Below are 17,691 nucleotides of genomic sequence, written 5' to 3' on the forward strand. Positions count from 1 at the left end.
GATGGGGAGCTACTGGGGCATCTTTGGAGACACAGATCTTTACTGCTAAAGGGCTGTGGTTGCCTTGGGCTGGTACAGAAGCACAAAACATAATGTACTACATTTCTAGCTACTTCTTTAGTTAAGCTTTAGTTCTCCTTTAAGCAGCTTTAGATATACACCTTATTTATTCAGCAGCACTTTGTTGGAAAAAATATTTCACGCCCCTCTATAAACATGCCCCTAGGAGTTCCAGGTCATCATTTGAAGAGACGCAGGTTACCCTCATATCTATATATATATTTTAGAAGCACTTTCAAACATTTCCAAAGAAATGCCTATAGCAATGTTATATATAGAACTACTTCCAATAAATTGCAACACATTGACTGTTCCAGCACAAGCAACGGTGTCAACACAAAGGGTAGCCAAAAATGTTCAATTTATGAAATAAGAATGGAATATTAACTGTAATGAAAGAAATTAAAAAGCTTTCATATAAAGGTCGCCATTGGACCATTACATAGTATACAAATGTATCTCTTCTTTCATTCGTTCAAACTGCGCTTCAGACAAGCTAAAACAAAAAAAAAAAAAAACCCTCCCCAAAACTCAGTACTGTGAATATTCCTTAGTCTGAAGTTTGGCCACAATGCGCTCCAATTGCCTCTTTGCTTCACACTGAGGGAAGTTACTCATGTCGTAATACTGCGTCGCGATTTTCACCAACCTGAAAAAGACAAGTTGATTCGGTAAAGAAAACAGAGATTTTATTAAGCCAGAAATTTCAACTGGATCATGGATCAACAAAGGACTAGCTTTTCTAGGTTACATTTTTATAACTTCATGCTATTTTAAATATTGTCTGGTGATCCACATGGCTGCAAATGAAACAGGTGTCCATATGTGATGCGGCTTGCTCTAGAAAGAAGTAGCTTTATGGATAAGGTATATGCGAGTTCCTAACAGTCAGATTCAGGATTCTTCTATCGTTTGGTTTAAAGGATAACTAAACCCGAAAAATTAATATGATTACAAATGGCATATTTTATATATTAAACTTATTGCACCAGCCTAAAGTTTCAGCTTGTCAATAGCAGCAATGATCCAGGACATCAAACTTGTCACAGGGGGTCACCATCTTGGAAAGTGTCTGTGACACTCACATGCTCAGTGGGCTCTGAGCAGCTGTTGAGAAGCTAAGCTTAGGGCTCGTCACTAATTATACAGCAGAAAATGAGGTTGGTCTGTAATATAAGCTGATGCTACAGGGCTGATTATTAAATTCTGATGCTAATTACAATGGTTTATGTAGTAATTATGTGTATTAATTACTAATCAGCCTTATATTGTGATATTTCTATTCTATGTGTACTGTATATTGTGAGTGGGTCCCTAAGCTCAGTAAGTGACAGCAGCACAGAGCATGTGCAGTGAATCAGCAGAAAAGAAGATGGGGAGCTACTGGGGCATCTTTGGAGACACAGATCTTTACTGCTAAAGGGCTGTGGTTGCCTTGGGCTGGTACAGAAGCACAAAACATAAATGTACAATATTTCTGCCCTACTTTAGTTAAAGGAAAACTAAACCCCCAAAATGAATACCTAAGCAACAGATTATACCAAATTAAGTGGCATATTAAAGAATCTTACCAAACTGGTATATATATATTTAAGTAAATATTGCCCTTTTGCATCTCTTCCCTTAAACCCCCATTTCGTGATGGTCTGTGTGCTGCCTCAGAGATCACCTGACCAGAAATACTTCAACTCTAACTGTAACAGGAAGAAGTGCGGAAACAAAAGACAGAACTCTGTATGTTAATTGGCTCATGTGACCTAACAAGTATAGTTTGTTTGGTATGTTTGTGTGCACAGTGAATCATACAATCCCAGTGGGCTGTCCTTATGTTTTAAAATGGCAGTTTTCTATTTATGATTACGCAATGGCACATACTATTAAAAGAGTATATTATTACGAAAATGGTTTATCTACAACTACATGAAGCAGAGTTTTACATATGAGCCGTTTTATGCAATATCTTTTTATAGAGACCTACATTGTTTAAGGGATATAGTTTTCCTTTAAGCTTTATTTCTCCTTTAAGAGAAGTTACGCAATATAATTAAATAAGAACAAGATAGTAGCTACATAGTTAAATCGGGTTGAAAAAAGACAAAGTCCATCAAGTTCAACCCCTCCAAATGAAAACCCAGCATCCATACACACACCCCTCTCTACTTTTTACATAAATGTGCTTCAAAGAGTATTTTGCTTTTTTTTTTTTTACTGCCTACCATTCCCACAGGCTAATTTCAAATCACTTCAACTTACCATTCAGGCTTTATATCAGTGCACGTGCGGATGTAGTTCTTTGTTGTAAGGACAAACTCATTGTACAGGACCCACTCGGGTTTGTGGTCAAGAACTGTTGACGGATGCAACTGCACCACCTGGTTGTCTTTCACCGTCAGGTAATGACCCGTTCGCTCCAAGTGTGCCACCTTGAGAAATTAAAAATATAAGAATCCAAGTCACGCAAGCTTAGTTAAAACAATTTATCGAACATGTCACACATTTTGTTATGAAATTATTCTATGCAGGGTCTAATACTTTAAAGGGCATGTAAAGATCAAACAAGTTACTAGTCCAAAAGAAAAGTCGTCTTTCAAATAGACTGTTCCAGCACCGTAATGGATGAAGCACCTGTTAAGATCCATATCTGCAAATACTGCCGACTACTTGTAAACGATTTACCCAGGGTGCCTTGCTTTCCACCACAACCGCGCTTCTTTCTGCGCCGTCCTGCAGAACAGTAATCAGCAGCATGCGTATTCATCTGTCTCGTGCTTGCCAGCGCCATCCCTGACCTGCGGATTGCCCACCCATCAAACTATAAGAATCAATCGCAAACATGGCAACAAGTTGCCATAGCAATAGTAATTTTAAATCTAAGTGCTTGCTCAAATCTCTTTAGTGCAAAGATCTGTGGTTTGCCTAGCACCTTAGCTGTATCTTTATCCAATTGGCTACCACTGCACTACAGCAAAAAAGTGTGATGACGTGACGGGGTCAAAAGAAAAACCGGTTTTGTGCATGCGCATTATGCAAGAGCCGTAGGGGGAAGTGACATCAGTCGTTTTAAAATGGCGACCACAAACGAACAATTTCGGCGCATGCGTAGTTGAAAACCGGCAAATTGCTCCAACTGCGCATGTGGCAACATGCCGATCTCCCACTCAGCTTGCCGAAGACACGGAAGATGGCAGCTTGGAACGCCGATGCCTGAATCTGCGCTGAGGGGTAAGTATAAAGTATGGGGCATTTCCCCGGGGGGGGGGCAGTTAGGCTGGGGGGAGGAGGGTCTCCTTGGGGTGGGGGGGGTACGGATTTTTTTCTTAAAGGGTTGACTTCTCCTTTATGGAGTATAATCAGGTTCAAATCATTTGTAGATGACAGTAGTCCAAGATTAAGAACAACTTAAGTCCTGGTTGATCGTAAACAAATAACTAATCTGTATAACCACAATCATGCACTAAATACATTTAAACGCCAGTGCCAGCAACTGGATACACAAACTGGTTACGCTTCTCAATGTGGAATTGCTTCTTGCTGCAAATCTGTCTGGACATTTACATATAGGACAAAACAACAACACACTAATCACAAATAGCTAAAGGCATCTTATAATTAACCCCTCGCTCCTATTACCCACGCTTCCCAAGAGGCTCATAGGAAAAACAGCAGGTTTTCATATCAAGCCAATCTGCTGTATCGGAGGTGACATGCTTGACAATGTGCCAGATGCTGGGAAATTTAATCAGATTTTACAAGAAGCTCAGTAGCAGACACAAACATGAGTAAACATGCAGGCGAGGAGCTTCCCAATCAGTTGTGGAGACAGGATCCATTTTTCAAGTTAATTGCCTACATTCTAAAAGTCTTCTGCACTAACAAATTAATCCCTAAAAGACAGTAAGATGCATAATTCTAATAACTTAACACAGCATCCCCCACTAACCATACTAATTAAAGGAAAACCTTGCCCCCAAAATGAATATTTAAGCAACAGTTTAGATCATATTAAGTGGCATATTAAAGAATCTTACCAAACTAGTATATATATTTAAGTAAATCTTGCCCTTTTACATCTCTTGCCTTGAGCCAACATTTTGTGATGGTCTGTGTGCTGTCTCAGAGATCACCTGACCAGAAATACTACAACTAACTGTAACAGGAAGAAGTGTGGAAGCAAAAGACAGAACTCTGTCTGTTAATTGGCTCATGTGACCTAACAAGTATGGTTTGTTTGTGTGCACCGTGAATCCTATGATCCCAGGGGGCGGCCCTTATTTTTTAAAATGGCAATTTTCTATTTAGGATTACCCAATGGCACATATTACTAAAAAAGTATATTATTATGAAAATGGCTTATTTACATGAATCAGGGTTTTATACCTGAGCTGTTTTATGCAGTCTCTTTTAATTGAGACGTACATTGTTAGGGGGGTATAGTTTTCCTTTAACAAATTCAAAAACCTGTGACCGACCTTGTAGTTATTGTTCGACTGCAACTCCCAGAAATCCACCAACAGTGGGGATACTGGAACTTGCTCCCTACGCCCGGGTGGGCTGAATATAGCACTCGGCAGACCAGAGAGATTTCGGCTTTAACATACCTGCATAAAATAACCAGTAACCAAGGCTTTCCTAATATTAATGTAATAATCTCTGCTGGTAAAATCGGTGCTTCTTCGCGGCAAGTTAAATCTGTCCATGATTCGTGACAGCTGCTGCCGTACATTGTCTGCAGACATCAGGGATCTGTAGTTAATGAAGTTGTCATAACACCACTGAGACGACTCGTGATCTGGAGGGAGAAAAAAACCAAAACAAATTTAAGCTATATACACACACAGGACATCATTCTTCTGACCAACCTTAATACAGAGAAGGAACTTAAACCGTTTTTTTTTTTTTTTTTTTAAATCCAATAATGATCATGTTAAAAGGTGTTTCAATCAAAAAGTTCATCTCGGTGCAGATGGTGGAATATCTACATATCACGTTAGCCAATTGTAAACAAAATAAATCATCCTCGACTCCCGCTGAAACTTTGAAAGGACCAATGGCTAAAGCTGCCAAGATCATTAGACCTTTCTGAAGCCAAGTGCATGCATGCAGAGGTGATGTTCATTTGCATATAGAGAACCCCAGTTATTCTTTTAGGTAATTCAATTGCTTTCCTCTTGCTATTAAATGCTGAAAGGAGAACCTACCAACCTTAGTCATTGGGTGTTTATTGGACCCTTAAAGGGATACTGTCATAGGAAGGCATGTTTTTATTTCAAAATGCATCAGTTAATAGTGCTGCTCCAGCAGACTTCCTCATTGAAATCCATTTTTCAAAAGAGCAAACTGATTTTTTTATATTTAATTTTTGAAACCTGACATAAGGCTAGACATATTGTCAGTTTCCCAGCTGCCCCCAGTCACATGACTTGTGCTCTGATAAACTTTAGTCATTCTTTACTTCAGTACTGCAAGTTGGAGTGATATCACCCCCTCCCTTTCCCTCCCAGCAGCCTAACAGAACAATGGGAAGGTAACCAGATAGCAGTTTCCTAACACAAGATAACAGCTGCCTGGTAGATCTAAGAACAGCACTCAATAGTAAAATCCAGGTGCCACGGAGACACATTCAGTTACATTGAGTAGGAGAAACAACAGCCTGCCAGAAAGCAGTTCCATCCTAAAGTGCTGGCTCTTTCTGAAAGCACATGACCAGGCAAAATGATCTGAGATGCACCTACACACCAATATTACAACTAAAAAAATACACTTGCTGGTTCAGGAATGAAATTTTATATGGTAGAGTGAATTATTTGCAGTGTAAACAGTGTAATTTTAAAATAAAAACTACACCATAAAAATCATGACAGAATCCCTTTAAAGAGCACGTTGCCACAGCAGAAGTAAGTAAAAAAATATAAATAAACATGAGGCACAAAACCCAAAGGCCAACTAAACCGCATAAAAGTGATGTAAACTTACTCCGTGCTTCTCTAAACACTTTTGCAAATGCCATTCATTTCCAATTTTCCATTCTGAGATATTTACATATTTAGACTGCTATCACCAGGATGTATTATGGCTTACAGAATCCAGGAAGTGCATAAACAGTGCATTGAAAGTTAGGGTGGCTCAGACCCCTAGCCTTCTAAAGGAGCTGCTGGGTTAAAGCCTGCATGGCAGTATAAAACTGTTAATAACTAGGAAACATAATGCACAAGTGCTCACTAAGTTTACAAATAATTTTTGGAATTCCCTTTAAATAAAACACCCACGTTAAAAGTGATAGCCAACTATAACAGGAAGCCTATATACTTGTCTATACAGGAATGGGATCAGTTATCCAGATACCCATTATCCAGAAAGCACTGAATTACAGACAAGCTGTGTCCCATAGACTCCATATTTTCCAAATTTTTAAAAAGGATTTCTTATTTCTCTGTAATAATAAAACAGTACCTTGTACTTGATCCCAACTAAGATATAATTAATCCTTGGAAGCAGAATCAGCCTATTGGGTTTATTTAATGTTTACGTGATTTTCTAGCAGACTTAAGGTATGATCTAAATTACAGTAAGATCAGTTATCTGGAAAACCCCAGGTCTCTAGTATTCTGGATAACAGACCCTATACCTGTGCAACATCTTCACCCACCCAGAAACTTTCTATAACTATACACCTTTGCGAGTTTATTACTGAACATGGAAAAACATTTTAGTTACAGAAACTATACTCTGATCTGTAAAGGAGAATTCAACCCGTAATTAAAAAAAAAAAACATTCCCCCCTACCCTGGGTAGACCCCCCCCCAGCCTGCCTACCTAGGGCAAATGCCCCTAATTTTTTACTCACCCTCTCATGGCAGATTCAGGCCTCTGAGTTCACGGCAGCCATCTTCTTCTTCTCCGGTAATCTATAATGTAGGCATTTTAAGGGCGCATGTGCAGTTGGAGTAAATTTCCGATCCCAAACCACTGCAGGAGCTGAAAGTCACAAAAATTTCCAAAATGTTCAGGACCGGAAAACTACTCCAACTGCGCATGTGCCGAAACTTCCAAAAAAGACAGAAGAAAGAAGATGGTGTCCATGAACTCTTGCGGCCAGAATCTGCACGGAGGGTTAAGTAAAAAATTAGGGGCATTTGCTGGGGGGGGGAGGAGGGTTTTTTTTAAAAAAAATACATGTTGAATTCTCCTTTAATACAATATAAAAAGTGAACTCACTCTGCTTGAAAGCGTGGTATACGTTCAGCAGCGTCAAATGATCACCGTCGATGTGGGCAAATCTCATCTTAGACTCATCGGCAGCTTTCTTGACTTCCGTGGGGCGAATGAAACACTGTGGGACTAAACAAGGTTGGTATGGGCCCAACACAAATGCCCATATCGATGAGTCACGCATTCACTGATAGAGGAACAAGGCCTAGCTAGGTCAGTTCACAGAGCATAGGGCAGGGCAGGTTTCCAACTGCATCATGGACTACTATCTCTCTTTGGTACACCTAACCACATCTGGAAGACAAGAGGGTTTCAAAACTAAAAAGCACCCGATTATATATATGCGGAACGTAGCCAAGTGATAAACAGAAGACAGCCATCATAGGAGCTCTCTAGCTTAGAGTCATAAGTTATGAATAATGGCTGCTATATATAAGATCTAAGACAACAGGATAATTTTAATGGAAGTATAAAAACATGCAGCTGGGCATGATCAAGGAGTTTCCATCCCATACGTGATTATTGCTACAAAAGGCTTTTCGTTTTAAGCAAAAACATTGCCAAAGTTTGAATTGCTGTGGTGGTGGCAGTAGTAGTGAATTTGAAAAAGACACATATAAAACTCAGACGGCAAACGCTGAAAAGCCACACTGAACACCGGGTCGGCTGTATATGACTGCAATAATGCAAGGGCACGGCTAAGAAATACACTGCTTTTACATAACTACTTTTAAAGAATCAGTAACAAAAAATTCTTTAGTATAGAAGGAAAAAAAACACAGAAAAAACGTTTAAATTGCTAAGTCTTTATTAAGAAACTATGCTTGCGCTCCTCTTCAGAAAAGGCGACAGGGCGTCAATCCATCATGCGGCACCTAATTTCTCCTCCCTGGCTATCTCCTATAAGGAAGGCAGGGAGGAGAAATCGAGCGCCGCACAATGGATCGCATTTTCTGAAGAGGAGGGCAAGCGGGAGTTTCGGCAAGTTATTTCTTAATAAAGACTTAGCGATTTAAAAGTTTAATTTGTCCTTGTGTTTTTTTTTTAAAAAAAATTGATGTTACTGGACCTTGGGAAAAGCCCCTAACTTTTTACCCGGAGTTCACTGCAGCTATCTTCCGGGTCTCGTCTTCTTCCAGCACTTTGGCAATTTCCGCCCATTTCGTCGCATGCGCAGTTGTCGCAAACCGGTAAATTGCTCCAACTGCGCATGCACCGCTTCGCCTGTCTCTGTCTCAGCTTACCAAAGACCCGGAAGATGGCTGCAATGAACTCCGATGCCGTGACTCTGCTCCGAGGGGTAAGTAAAAACTATGGGGCACTTCCCTGGGGGGGGGGGGAAGAGGGAGGGGTTTTTTGGGTAAAGGGTTTGTTTCTCCTTTAAGTGGACTACATGGCTTTTAAATTTTAGTATAGGCTTCGTCATACTGAAATAAGAAACTTTCTAAAAACAATCAATTGAATACTCTGTACTGTTTCTGAAATAATCAAGTTTATCTTCACTATTACTCTCTCAGCATCAGTTTCTCTTCATTCTGTCTTCATGCAGCAGCTGTGTGTCAGATAATAATCAACAGTTCGATCCAATTTCTCTTATAGGGGGACTCCCTTTCCTAGCAGATGTATTAGAGCTCACTCATAAAAACAGATTCCAGTACAAACAAAATCTAACAAAATAACTGCCTTTTGCACAAATTCTGCATGTAGAAAGACATGTCTGGTGATTTTAATTGAGTGAGCTCTAATACATCTTCTAGGCAAAGGAGCCCCCTATAAGATATATTGGATCTAATTGTCAATGAATATCTGACACCCAACTGCTGCATGAAGGACAGAATGAAGAGAAACAGATGCTGAGAGAGGGATAGTGAAGATAAACTTGATTATTTCAGACAGGGCAAATAATTTTTAAATGATTATATTTAGAAAACGTTTTATTTCAGTATGCTGAATCTAATATTAAATTTCCATTTTTGTGATAGTTCCCTTTAAAAACACAGCTCTCAAGGTGCTCAGTACTCAAGTGGCATTACCCTTAGCAAATGCACACAACATACATATTAACTTGTGTGGTATCCCATTGGTCTTGTTTAATTTTTCTGCATTCAGCATCAGTGTTTGCTTCGGTGGGTATAAATCCATGGGGCAAAATTGCCATAGAAGCAATACTTGCATTCTGCGTAGTTGAACACATACAAATTCACATGGCAAATACAAGTGAAAACACACATTGTATGTACCCTTATGGCAAGAGTAATAGGAAGCAGCACTGCAAGCCCTACACCATAAAGACATTTATAAATTCTCTCCCTCAAATTCCATAATTCCATAATTCCATAATTAAAATACCCTACTTGAGGGCTTTATCTCCAGTGGTGCAAACAGTAGTTTGCATCCCTAAATAAACACATGGCGAGTTCAATAATTTGCAAGTTCTGGGGCATTCAGTGCTTCTAACATTGTACTCAACGTTAAAACAATGCTTTGCTATTCCTTTAAAAGGTGCTAAAGCGGGTTTAATACATATATGAAAGATAAGAAGATACAAACATTAACACACACAGTGCTACTACCACCTCCACAGAACCACACTTAGAAAAACAAAGATTCTGCCCTGCCCGTCTGCTCTGAGTCTGAAAAATCTGAATTTGAGGGGGGAAAAATTGTCACTCATTCTTAAACAAATGAATTATGTAACCAGATAGCATCAATGAAATAAGGTTTGGGTTAAAAAAAGATCTTCCCATAACACTAAACAGAAACATTCATATTGTGTTTTTTATTTTTATGGAAAACTCTTAATATTGTTGCAATTGCGTCCCACTGGATGTCACTGCATGCTGCAGCACAAGTAACGCATCCCTGCACCATATATATTTTTCTGTCCCTTGGTACACAGTGTTAAAGGCGAACTAAACCCTAAAAATTAATGTGACTAAAAATGCCATATTTTATATACTGAACTTATTGCACCAGCCTAAAGTTTCAGCTTGTCAATAGCAGCAATGATCCAGGACTTCAAACTTGTCACAGGGGGTCACCATCTTGGAAAGTGTCTGTGACACTCGCATGCTCAGTGGGCTCTGATCAGCTGTTGAGAAGCTAAGCTTAGGGGTCGTCACTAATTATCCAGCAGAAAATGAGGTTGGTCTGTAATATAAGCTGATGCTACAGGGCTGATTATTACATTCTGATGCTAATTGCACTGGTTTCTGTGCTGCCATGTAGTAATTATCTGTATTAATTACTAATCAGCCTTATATTGTGACATTTCTATTCTATGTGTACTGTATATTGTGAGTGGATCCCTAAGCTCAGTAAGTGACAGCAGCACAGAGCATGTGCAGTGAATCAGCAGAAAAGAAGATTGGGAGCTACTTGGGCATCTTTGGAGACACAGATTTTTACTGCTAAAGGGCTGTGGTTGCCTTGGGCTGGTACAGAAGCCCAAAACATAACGTACAACATTTGTAGCCTACTTTAGTTAAGCTTTAGTTCTCCTGTAAGCATCACGTATGTACATAAATGTGAGGCATATAAGGAACTGTGACACCCCAGAAGAGTCAGTGGCCATACACATAAAGATCCACTCATTTGGCAAGGTTACCAGATCTTTGCCTGAACTGGCACCATACATTCTGGGCCAAATCTGTTTGTTTGGCCCCAGGTACTACAATTGGATAATAGGTGTCTATGTAGTCCTGCTGGAAGAGGAGCACACCTGTTGGAAGGGCAGATGGAGAGGGACGAATACATGGACAGATAAGCTTCCAACTGGGTCAGAAGGGGCCCGTTTATCAGCCAATGTATGGGCACCTTTATTTAGAGAAAAACTGTATTTATGTAGAAAAGCAAAATGTTGGAGCAAGGCACCCTGATAGGTCACGCATAGATCAGACTGATAGTAAGTAAAAATATGAAAATTGTATTTATTTAAAACTCTCATGCCTAATGCATTTTGCGTCACTAGGACACTTAGTCGTCTATGACAAGAAACGCGTTAGGCATGAGAGGTTTATATAAATAAAATTTTCATATTTTTACTTACTATCAGTCTGATTTAAGCGTGACCTTTCAAGAGTGCCTTGCTCCAACATTTTGCTTTTCTACATACGGATTGTCCGCACCCTTGGGCTGAGGGCCTCAGCCAGGAGCACCTGGGCCACCTATTCAACTTGGTGAGTTACTCCATTGGTGAAGCTTTTATGCTTAAATATATTTGGTTTGCACCTTTATTTAAACTATTTAAAAACAGGAACTATACAGACGTAAGAACCCTGCACCATTTTGCACGGACAGTACTTTTCAGTTTGCACTATGGCTATTTCCCCATTACCTCTAGGAAGCAAACAGTGGCCAGCTGACCTACTCCAGCTAGCATCTTGCTACCAGGGTGCCGTCATCCGTCCTATTCTTTACTTTAGACAGCACCTTTCCTACCAATATATCTGCTTGCACTTTCAGCTTCCTTTAGGAGAAGATGCTTGAACATTATGTGCCCTACTATTACCTGACAACATGGCTGTTATGGATAAGATCTCATTAGAGCAGTTGTAGTCGCAACTGGCGATAACCATCTTGGCCAGCTGTGGGTCTAGTGGGAATTCTGCCATCATAGATCCCAATTCTGTCAGGTCTCCGTCATCATTTAAGGCAGCTAGGTAGTTCAAAAGCTCTAGGGCACGCATTAAAGTTTCAGGAGCTGAAACAAATTTGAAAACATTTTTTCACATTTTTTTTTTAAGCACTTCAACCACAAGTAGTTTGATTTGCTACAGTTCTGACTACAAACAACTGGCCAGTAAATGCATACAATCGTACATATATCATTCTAAGTGCCACCACATACCTCAGCTGTATACAATAAAATTGCCATATATAGGCTAATTAATGAATTCAAACAGGTTCCCTCTATCTGAAGACTACAGATAAAGCATCCATTCAATAACCTTCAGAAGATTATGAATCGCCCCTACAGGTTCTGCAACAAAATCAATCTTCACCTACCTGGAGGGTCCATGAAATCAAAATGAACCAAATCGTCAATGCCAAGTTTCTTTAGCTGCAATACTACAGAACCCAAATTGGACCTCAATATTTCAGGGTAAGTATTGTCCTGTGAAAGAAATACATGGCAATTAGCAGACTCTTCCTTTTAAAGCTAGAATAAGGTAATCATAGCATCAGCTCAGGGAGCACTATAGTTGTGATGGGATCTTAAAGTTAATAAGCAAATGAAGAGTAATGAAGCTGAAGTCAACTCACAAAAAACCCTATAAGCCAATGAACCACCTGACTAGAGAGCGCGTGAAAACTTCCAAGAGAATGGATGGATCAAAAAACCCCCAATCTGACCAACAAGCCTATGGGACAAATCCTTAGTTCAGAGCGGCCTGCCAATTCCAGGCTCCCAAAAGATGCTTAAAGGGAAATCTTAGCCAATAGAATATTCAACAATGTGGCTGTGTCCATCTGTATAATATTAAAACCACACTGGCAAACCATCTTATTGTACACTATTAATCTGAAACACTGGGCACCACAGACGAAAGTGATGCATGAATTAAGACACCAGTAACTACATTAAAAAAAAAAAAAATACATGTTTAAAGTGTACATCTACAAACAGGTGGCAAATATCCATTTATTAGGAAAAAAGGTTATCAATCTAGCTGTGGAATACATTAATGACAATTGACCCCTGTTTAAGGAACAGTTCAGTGTAAGATAGGCTGTGCAAAATAAAAAATGTTTCTAATATAGTTAGTTAGCCAAAAATATAATGTATAAAGGCTGGAGTGACTGGATGTGTAACATAATAGCCAGAACACTACTTCCTGCTTTTCAGCTCTCTAATTTTGAGTTAGTCAGCGACTTTAAGGGGGGCCACATGGGACATAACTGTTCAGTGAGTTCAATTGATCCTCAGCTTTCAGCTCAGATTACAAAGCAACAGATATGACCCCATGTGGCCCCTCCTCAAGTCACCAATTAGTTACTGTCTGGTTACCAAGTGGTGGAAACCAAGAGAGCTGAAAAGTACGAAGTAGTGTTCTGACCATTATGTTTCGCATCTAGTCACTCCAGACGATCTCTCTGTTTACTCCATATACCTAGAGATCCTACACCAACACTAATGGGGGAATGTAATCAAAGTCGCAAATATAAAAAATAATTTGCACCAATCAGAATAAAAATTTGCATTTCAAAATGTAATATTCTTCCTTAAAGGAGAATTCAACCTGAAATAAACCCCCCCTAACCTGGGTAGACCCCCCCCCCCCCGGGCAAATGTCCCTAATTTTTTACTCACCCCTCCGTGTAGACTCTGGCCTCGGAGTTCACGGGCACCATCTTCTTTCTTCTGGCATTTTCGGAAGTTTTGGTGCATGTGCAGTTGGCGCAAGTTTCCGGTCCCGAACCACTGTGCATGCACCAAAACTTATTCCGAAATTTACAGAATTTTTCATGACTTTCGGCGCATATGCAGTTGTTCGGGACCGGAAATGCACTCCAACTGCGCATGCGCCCAAAATGCCGTCAAGACATGAAGATGACCAAAGAAAAGGAAGATGGCTGCCGTGAACTCCGAGGTCAGAATCTGCACGGAGGAGTGAGTAAAAAATGAGGGGCATTTGCCGGGGGGGGGGGGGGGCAGGTAGGGTGGAGGGTTGAATTCTCCATTTAAACTGCTCATGAATTGTGATTTTTAATAGCACACTTTTAAGAAGTGCTTGAAGGTGTCATAATCTTTTGGAACATAAGAGATTGTATTATATTCTCTGCACATGGTACAAACTATAAAAAATGCCAACCATTTTCCACCGTCAGAAAAATGGTTTTTCAGGTTTGCAAAAACTATAGTAAATTCATACAAAGGAAAATGTGTTCACATAATGGCATAACTTTTTTCCCCGTTAAGGACTTTTATTAACATTCCCCCCATAAGTGTTCTCCATAAAGCACTGCACCTGCATTTCCGTTTTGTAAGCCTTCTCTGTATAAAGCCGGAAGCACTTGCCAGGACGGGTACGACCTGCACGACCTGCTCTTTGCTGGGCTGAAGCTTTGCTGATGGCAGTAACCAGTAGAGATTCGACTCGAATTCGAGGGTTATACACCTATAATACACAAAAGCCATGAATATCTTGTAAATTATATCCTTAAAAACGGTGAGTACTGATGTCAAAAGTTATAAACAGTGAGCAGCGATGTCATTTCATGTCACATGACTCACTGAATCTTGTGTATTATAATAAAGTACCCCTTGTTGCAAAATATGAGAATATTAGAAGTTACCTCGGAGTTCCAAGACCTGAATCAGCCTCGTGTATTTATATGGTCATGAAACTCCTCCATAACTTATAATATCCTTATAATTTACAAGAGGGGGGACTTTATTCACTATATAATCAAAACAAAAAAACCCAGTATAACATTAAGACACAATTTATATTTTTTCACTATATTATTAGTTACATTTTTGCATGAAACAAAAGATATTCCATTGCTACATGTAATAAAGGGGGCAGGTAGGAACTTGGGTGGTAATTATGAAATAGTACCTTTTGCTTGGCAAAACCGGGATCAATGACAAACACGACACCATCTATAGTTAAAGATGTTTCAGCAATGTTAGTGGAAACTACAACCTGGGGAGAGAGGAAACAAAATTGCTAAACAAAAAAACCTCATTTAATACTACAACTGTATTGCAAGGGAACCTGTAGTGTAAAATGCATGCTATAGGTATTAATGCTAATTCCTATTGCCTTTAACCAATTGCAACCTCTATCATAATTACAGGTACGGTAATTGCAAAATAAAAAATGGTTAATGTAATTTATCATGTTACAGTTTAAAGAAAGAAAGACTTAATTTATATTCTTATATTCTTATAAGAATTGGCACTAATTAGCAGTCAAAAAGTTTAAAACTTTAAAATTGAAAGATTTTACTCACTTTCCTTCCTATTGCTCCACTGGGTTTCTTGGGCGGTGGTGGCTCAAATATTCTTTGCTGTTGCTGGGGTGGGAGGGTTGAATATAAAGGAATGATTTTGATGTCTCCAACTTCAGGGCCCAAGTCATCGATTTCCCGTTTGATTCTCTTGCAGGCCTCATCAATTTCCTAAGAGACAAAAATATATAATATAAGGACAATCTCTCACTCGAAGGCTTGCTCTACATTAGTTTTCCAATGAAGTCAATGTTTTTGTTTTTTAAATCTTACTTTACCTTAGAGGACAGCCTAAGTCCCATTTAATTATTATTAATACCCAGGGAGGATTTACGGTTTCCTAGGTGCAGCAGCTACATCAGTCTTAGACTTAATCTAAGTTACCATGGATACACAGTTTTCATATTTAGGTAATATATGATCAGAATGTTTACTGGATTGGGTGAATTGCATGTAAAGTTACTTGTGTAACACATATAACACTATGGGGCAGATTTATCAAAATGTAAGATGGGAACTCAAAACAGAAAAACTTACACTCTATTCATTCCTATGGGATTTTTAAAAGCACATTTATCAACTGGTGAACTCCATTGATAAATACGATTCTAAACATCCCATAGGAATGAACAGAACATGGGTGAGTTTTTCTGTGGTGAGTTCACATTTTGATAAATCTGCTATTATATATAAGGACTCCCAAAACTCTATAGAGATCTACACTTAAAGGCAATGACAAACATGGTAATTTGGAGCAATAGATACAAAGGTGCTACAAAATCCGACATATCAGCAAATGTCCCATTGCCCTAAGGAGTTGCATTAATACATACACAAACATCTAACCTACAAATCTGTAATTGGAGTCATCTTCTTTCACTGCCATTTTTAAATCTTTCCAGGGAACATAAGGGAATACCTTGAAGACAATAAGAGACCATGGCCTGCGCTTTTAAAGCTGGCCATACGAGGGCAGACCTTATAGGCAGGACGATCGTTTAAACGAACGATTCATCCGTCCATGGTAAAGGATTTGAGGAGACTTGCCATGTAGGCTACAAGATCTACTATATATTAACGGATGGCCATCTGTTCCTTTGTTTACTTTTGCAAAAGGCATGTGCAATGAAAGATCATTGAATGATGATTGGCCGATGGTCCCATCCATGATTATTCAATGTAAACATAAGTAGAAGATTTTATCAGATCAGGCTAAAATATTCAGTTTTCACACACCACGCTGCACCTGTATAAGGACATCTGAAGCCTAAAAGCCAGATGTTCTGAGAGAAGTACTAAGGGCTACAAAGTAGGAAAAACTCCACTGAGACAGGACTATATCAGCGCTATATAAAAGTATAAGGGTAGATTCGTGGAGATTAGTCGCCCCGGCGACAAATCGTCTCTTCTTCGGGTCAACAATCTCCCCAAACTGCCTTCCCGCTGGCTATAATGAAAAATCGCCATCGGTATGGCACTCGCGGCGATTCGTTTTCCGAAGTCGCCCAAAGTTTCCCAACTTCGGAAAATGAAGAGCTGTGAGTGCCATTCCACTGGCAATTTTTTTATTATAGCCAGCGGGAGGTTAGGGAAGGCAGTTCGGGGAAGAGACGATTTGTTGCCGGGGCGACTCATCTCCCCGTGTGCCCTCACCCTAAAGCATTTTATGCAAATGAGCCATTGTATCTTGAGAGACAAGTGTTCTCATCCTTTGTTTAAATCTAAATTCCCCAATTTAAAAAAAGGAAGAAACATGGAAATGTTTTAAAATAATTACAATATATTGTAATGTTGTCCTGCCCTGGTAAAATGTGTGTTTGCTTTGGAAAATCTACTATAGTTTATACTAAACTGCTGCCATGGGGGCATTCATTCAAAAAAGGAGAAAAGGTGCAGGATATACAGCATCAGCTCTGGAATACCTGTACTTTGGCTGCCCCCATGCCTACACATCAGCTTGTTTATATACAGTAATTATCGTCTTTTTTCTGAAACAAGCATACAACTTTTTACTAATGTAGGGCAACAGTTCATTGTATTTTAATTATTTTAAAACAACTTTCATTTTTTGGTGTTACTGTTCCTTTAAAGGGGAACAGCAGCTTCCAAACCAAAATTTGATAAAGAGGCCCACATAACACAGAAACCCCCAATAAACCCATCACAGTTATCTATTTCTTCAAAAACTATGAATAAATGCCATTTTCAATGCTGAAATCCAGCTGTTTAACAGTTCTTCTATTTCTGCATCATTTGAAATCCTGGCAGGGAAGGAGGGACTAAACACTGATGTTACAAATTGTAACAACTTCTCCACAGCTTACAGACAGCATGCAGGAACTACATAACCCACAATGCATTGCACCCTGATGTTCCTTTCCTTATTGAAATCACGTGTGCAGGGAATTGTGGGGTTTGGAGGATGCAGGCTAATTACAGATGGCTGTTGATACAAAGTAACAG

At 39.4% G+C, this 17,691-nt stretch overlaps 1 protein-coding gene across 2 annotated transcripts in view; it reads right to left on the bottom strand.

The window, feature by feature from the left end:
* Positions 1-404: 404 nt before the first annotated feature.
* The window catches only part of dhx15.S (DEAH-box helicase 15 S homeolog), a 28,721-nt gene continuing 11,434 nt past the window's right edge, over positions 405-17,691 (bottom strand). For both annotated transcript variants that reach the window (XM_018243073.2, XM_018243072.2), the window contains exons 6-14: positions 15,232-15,399; positions 14,835-14,921; positions 14,241-14,390; positions 12,277-12,385; positions 11,780-11,971; positions 7,276-7,398; positions 4,659-4,849; positions 2,314-2,483; positions 405-709 (exon numbers count right to left, since the gene is read on the bottom strand). In XM_018243073.2, coding sequence (XP_018098562.1) covers positions 592-709; positions 2,314-2,483; positions 4,659-4,849; positions 7,276-7,398; positions 11,780-11,971; positions 12,277-12,385; positions 14,241-14,390; positions 14,835-14,921; positions 15,232-15,399 — 1,308 coding nt within the window. In that variant the 3' untranslated portion in view covers positions 405-591. The remainder of the gene's footprint in view (positions 710-2,313; positions 2,484-4,658; positions 4,850-7,275; positions 7,399-11,779; positions 11,972-12,276; positions 12,386-14,240; positions 14,391-14,834; positions 14,922-15,231; positions 15,400-17,691) is intronic.

This window comes from Xenopus laevis, chromosome 1S (genome assembly GCF_017654675.1).
Source record: "Xenopus laevis strain J_2021 chromosome 1S, Xenopus_laevis_v10.1, whole genome shotgun sequence".
In the NCBI taxonomy this organism is placed as follows: Eukaryota; Metazoa; Chordata; class Amphibia; order Anura; family Pipidae; genus Xenopus; species Xenopus laevis.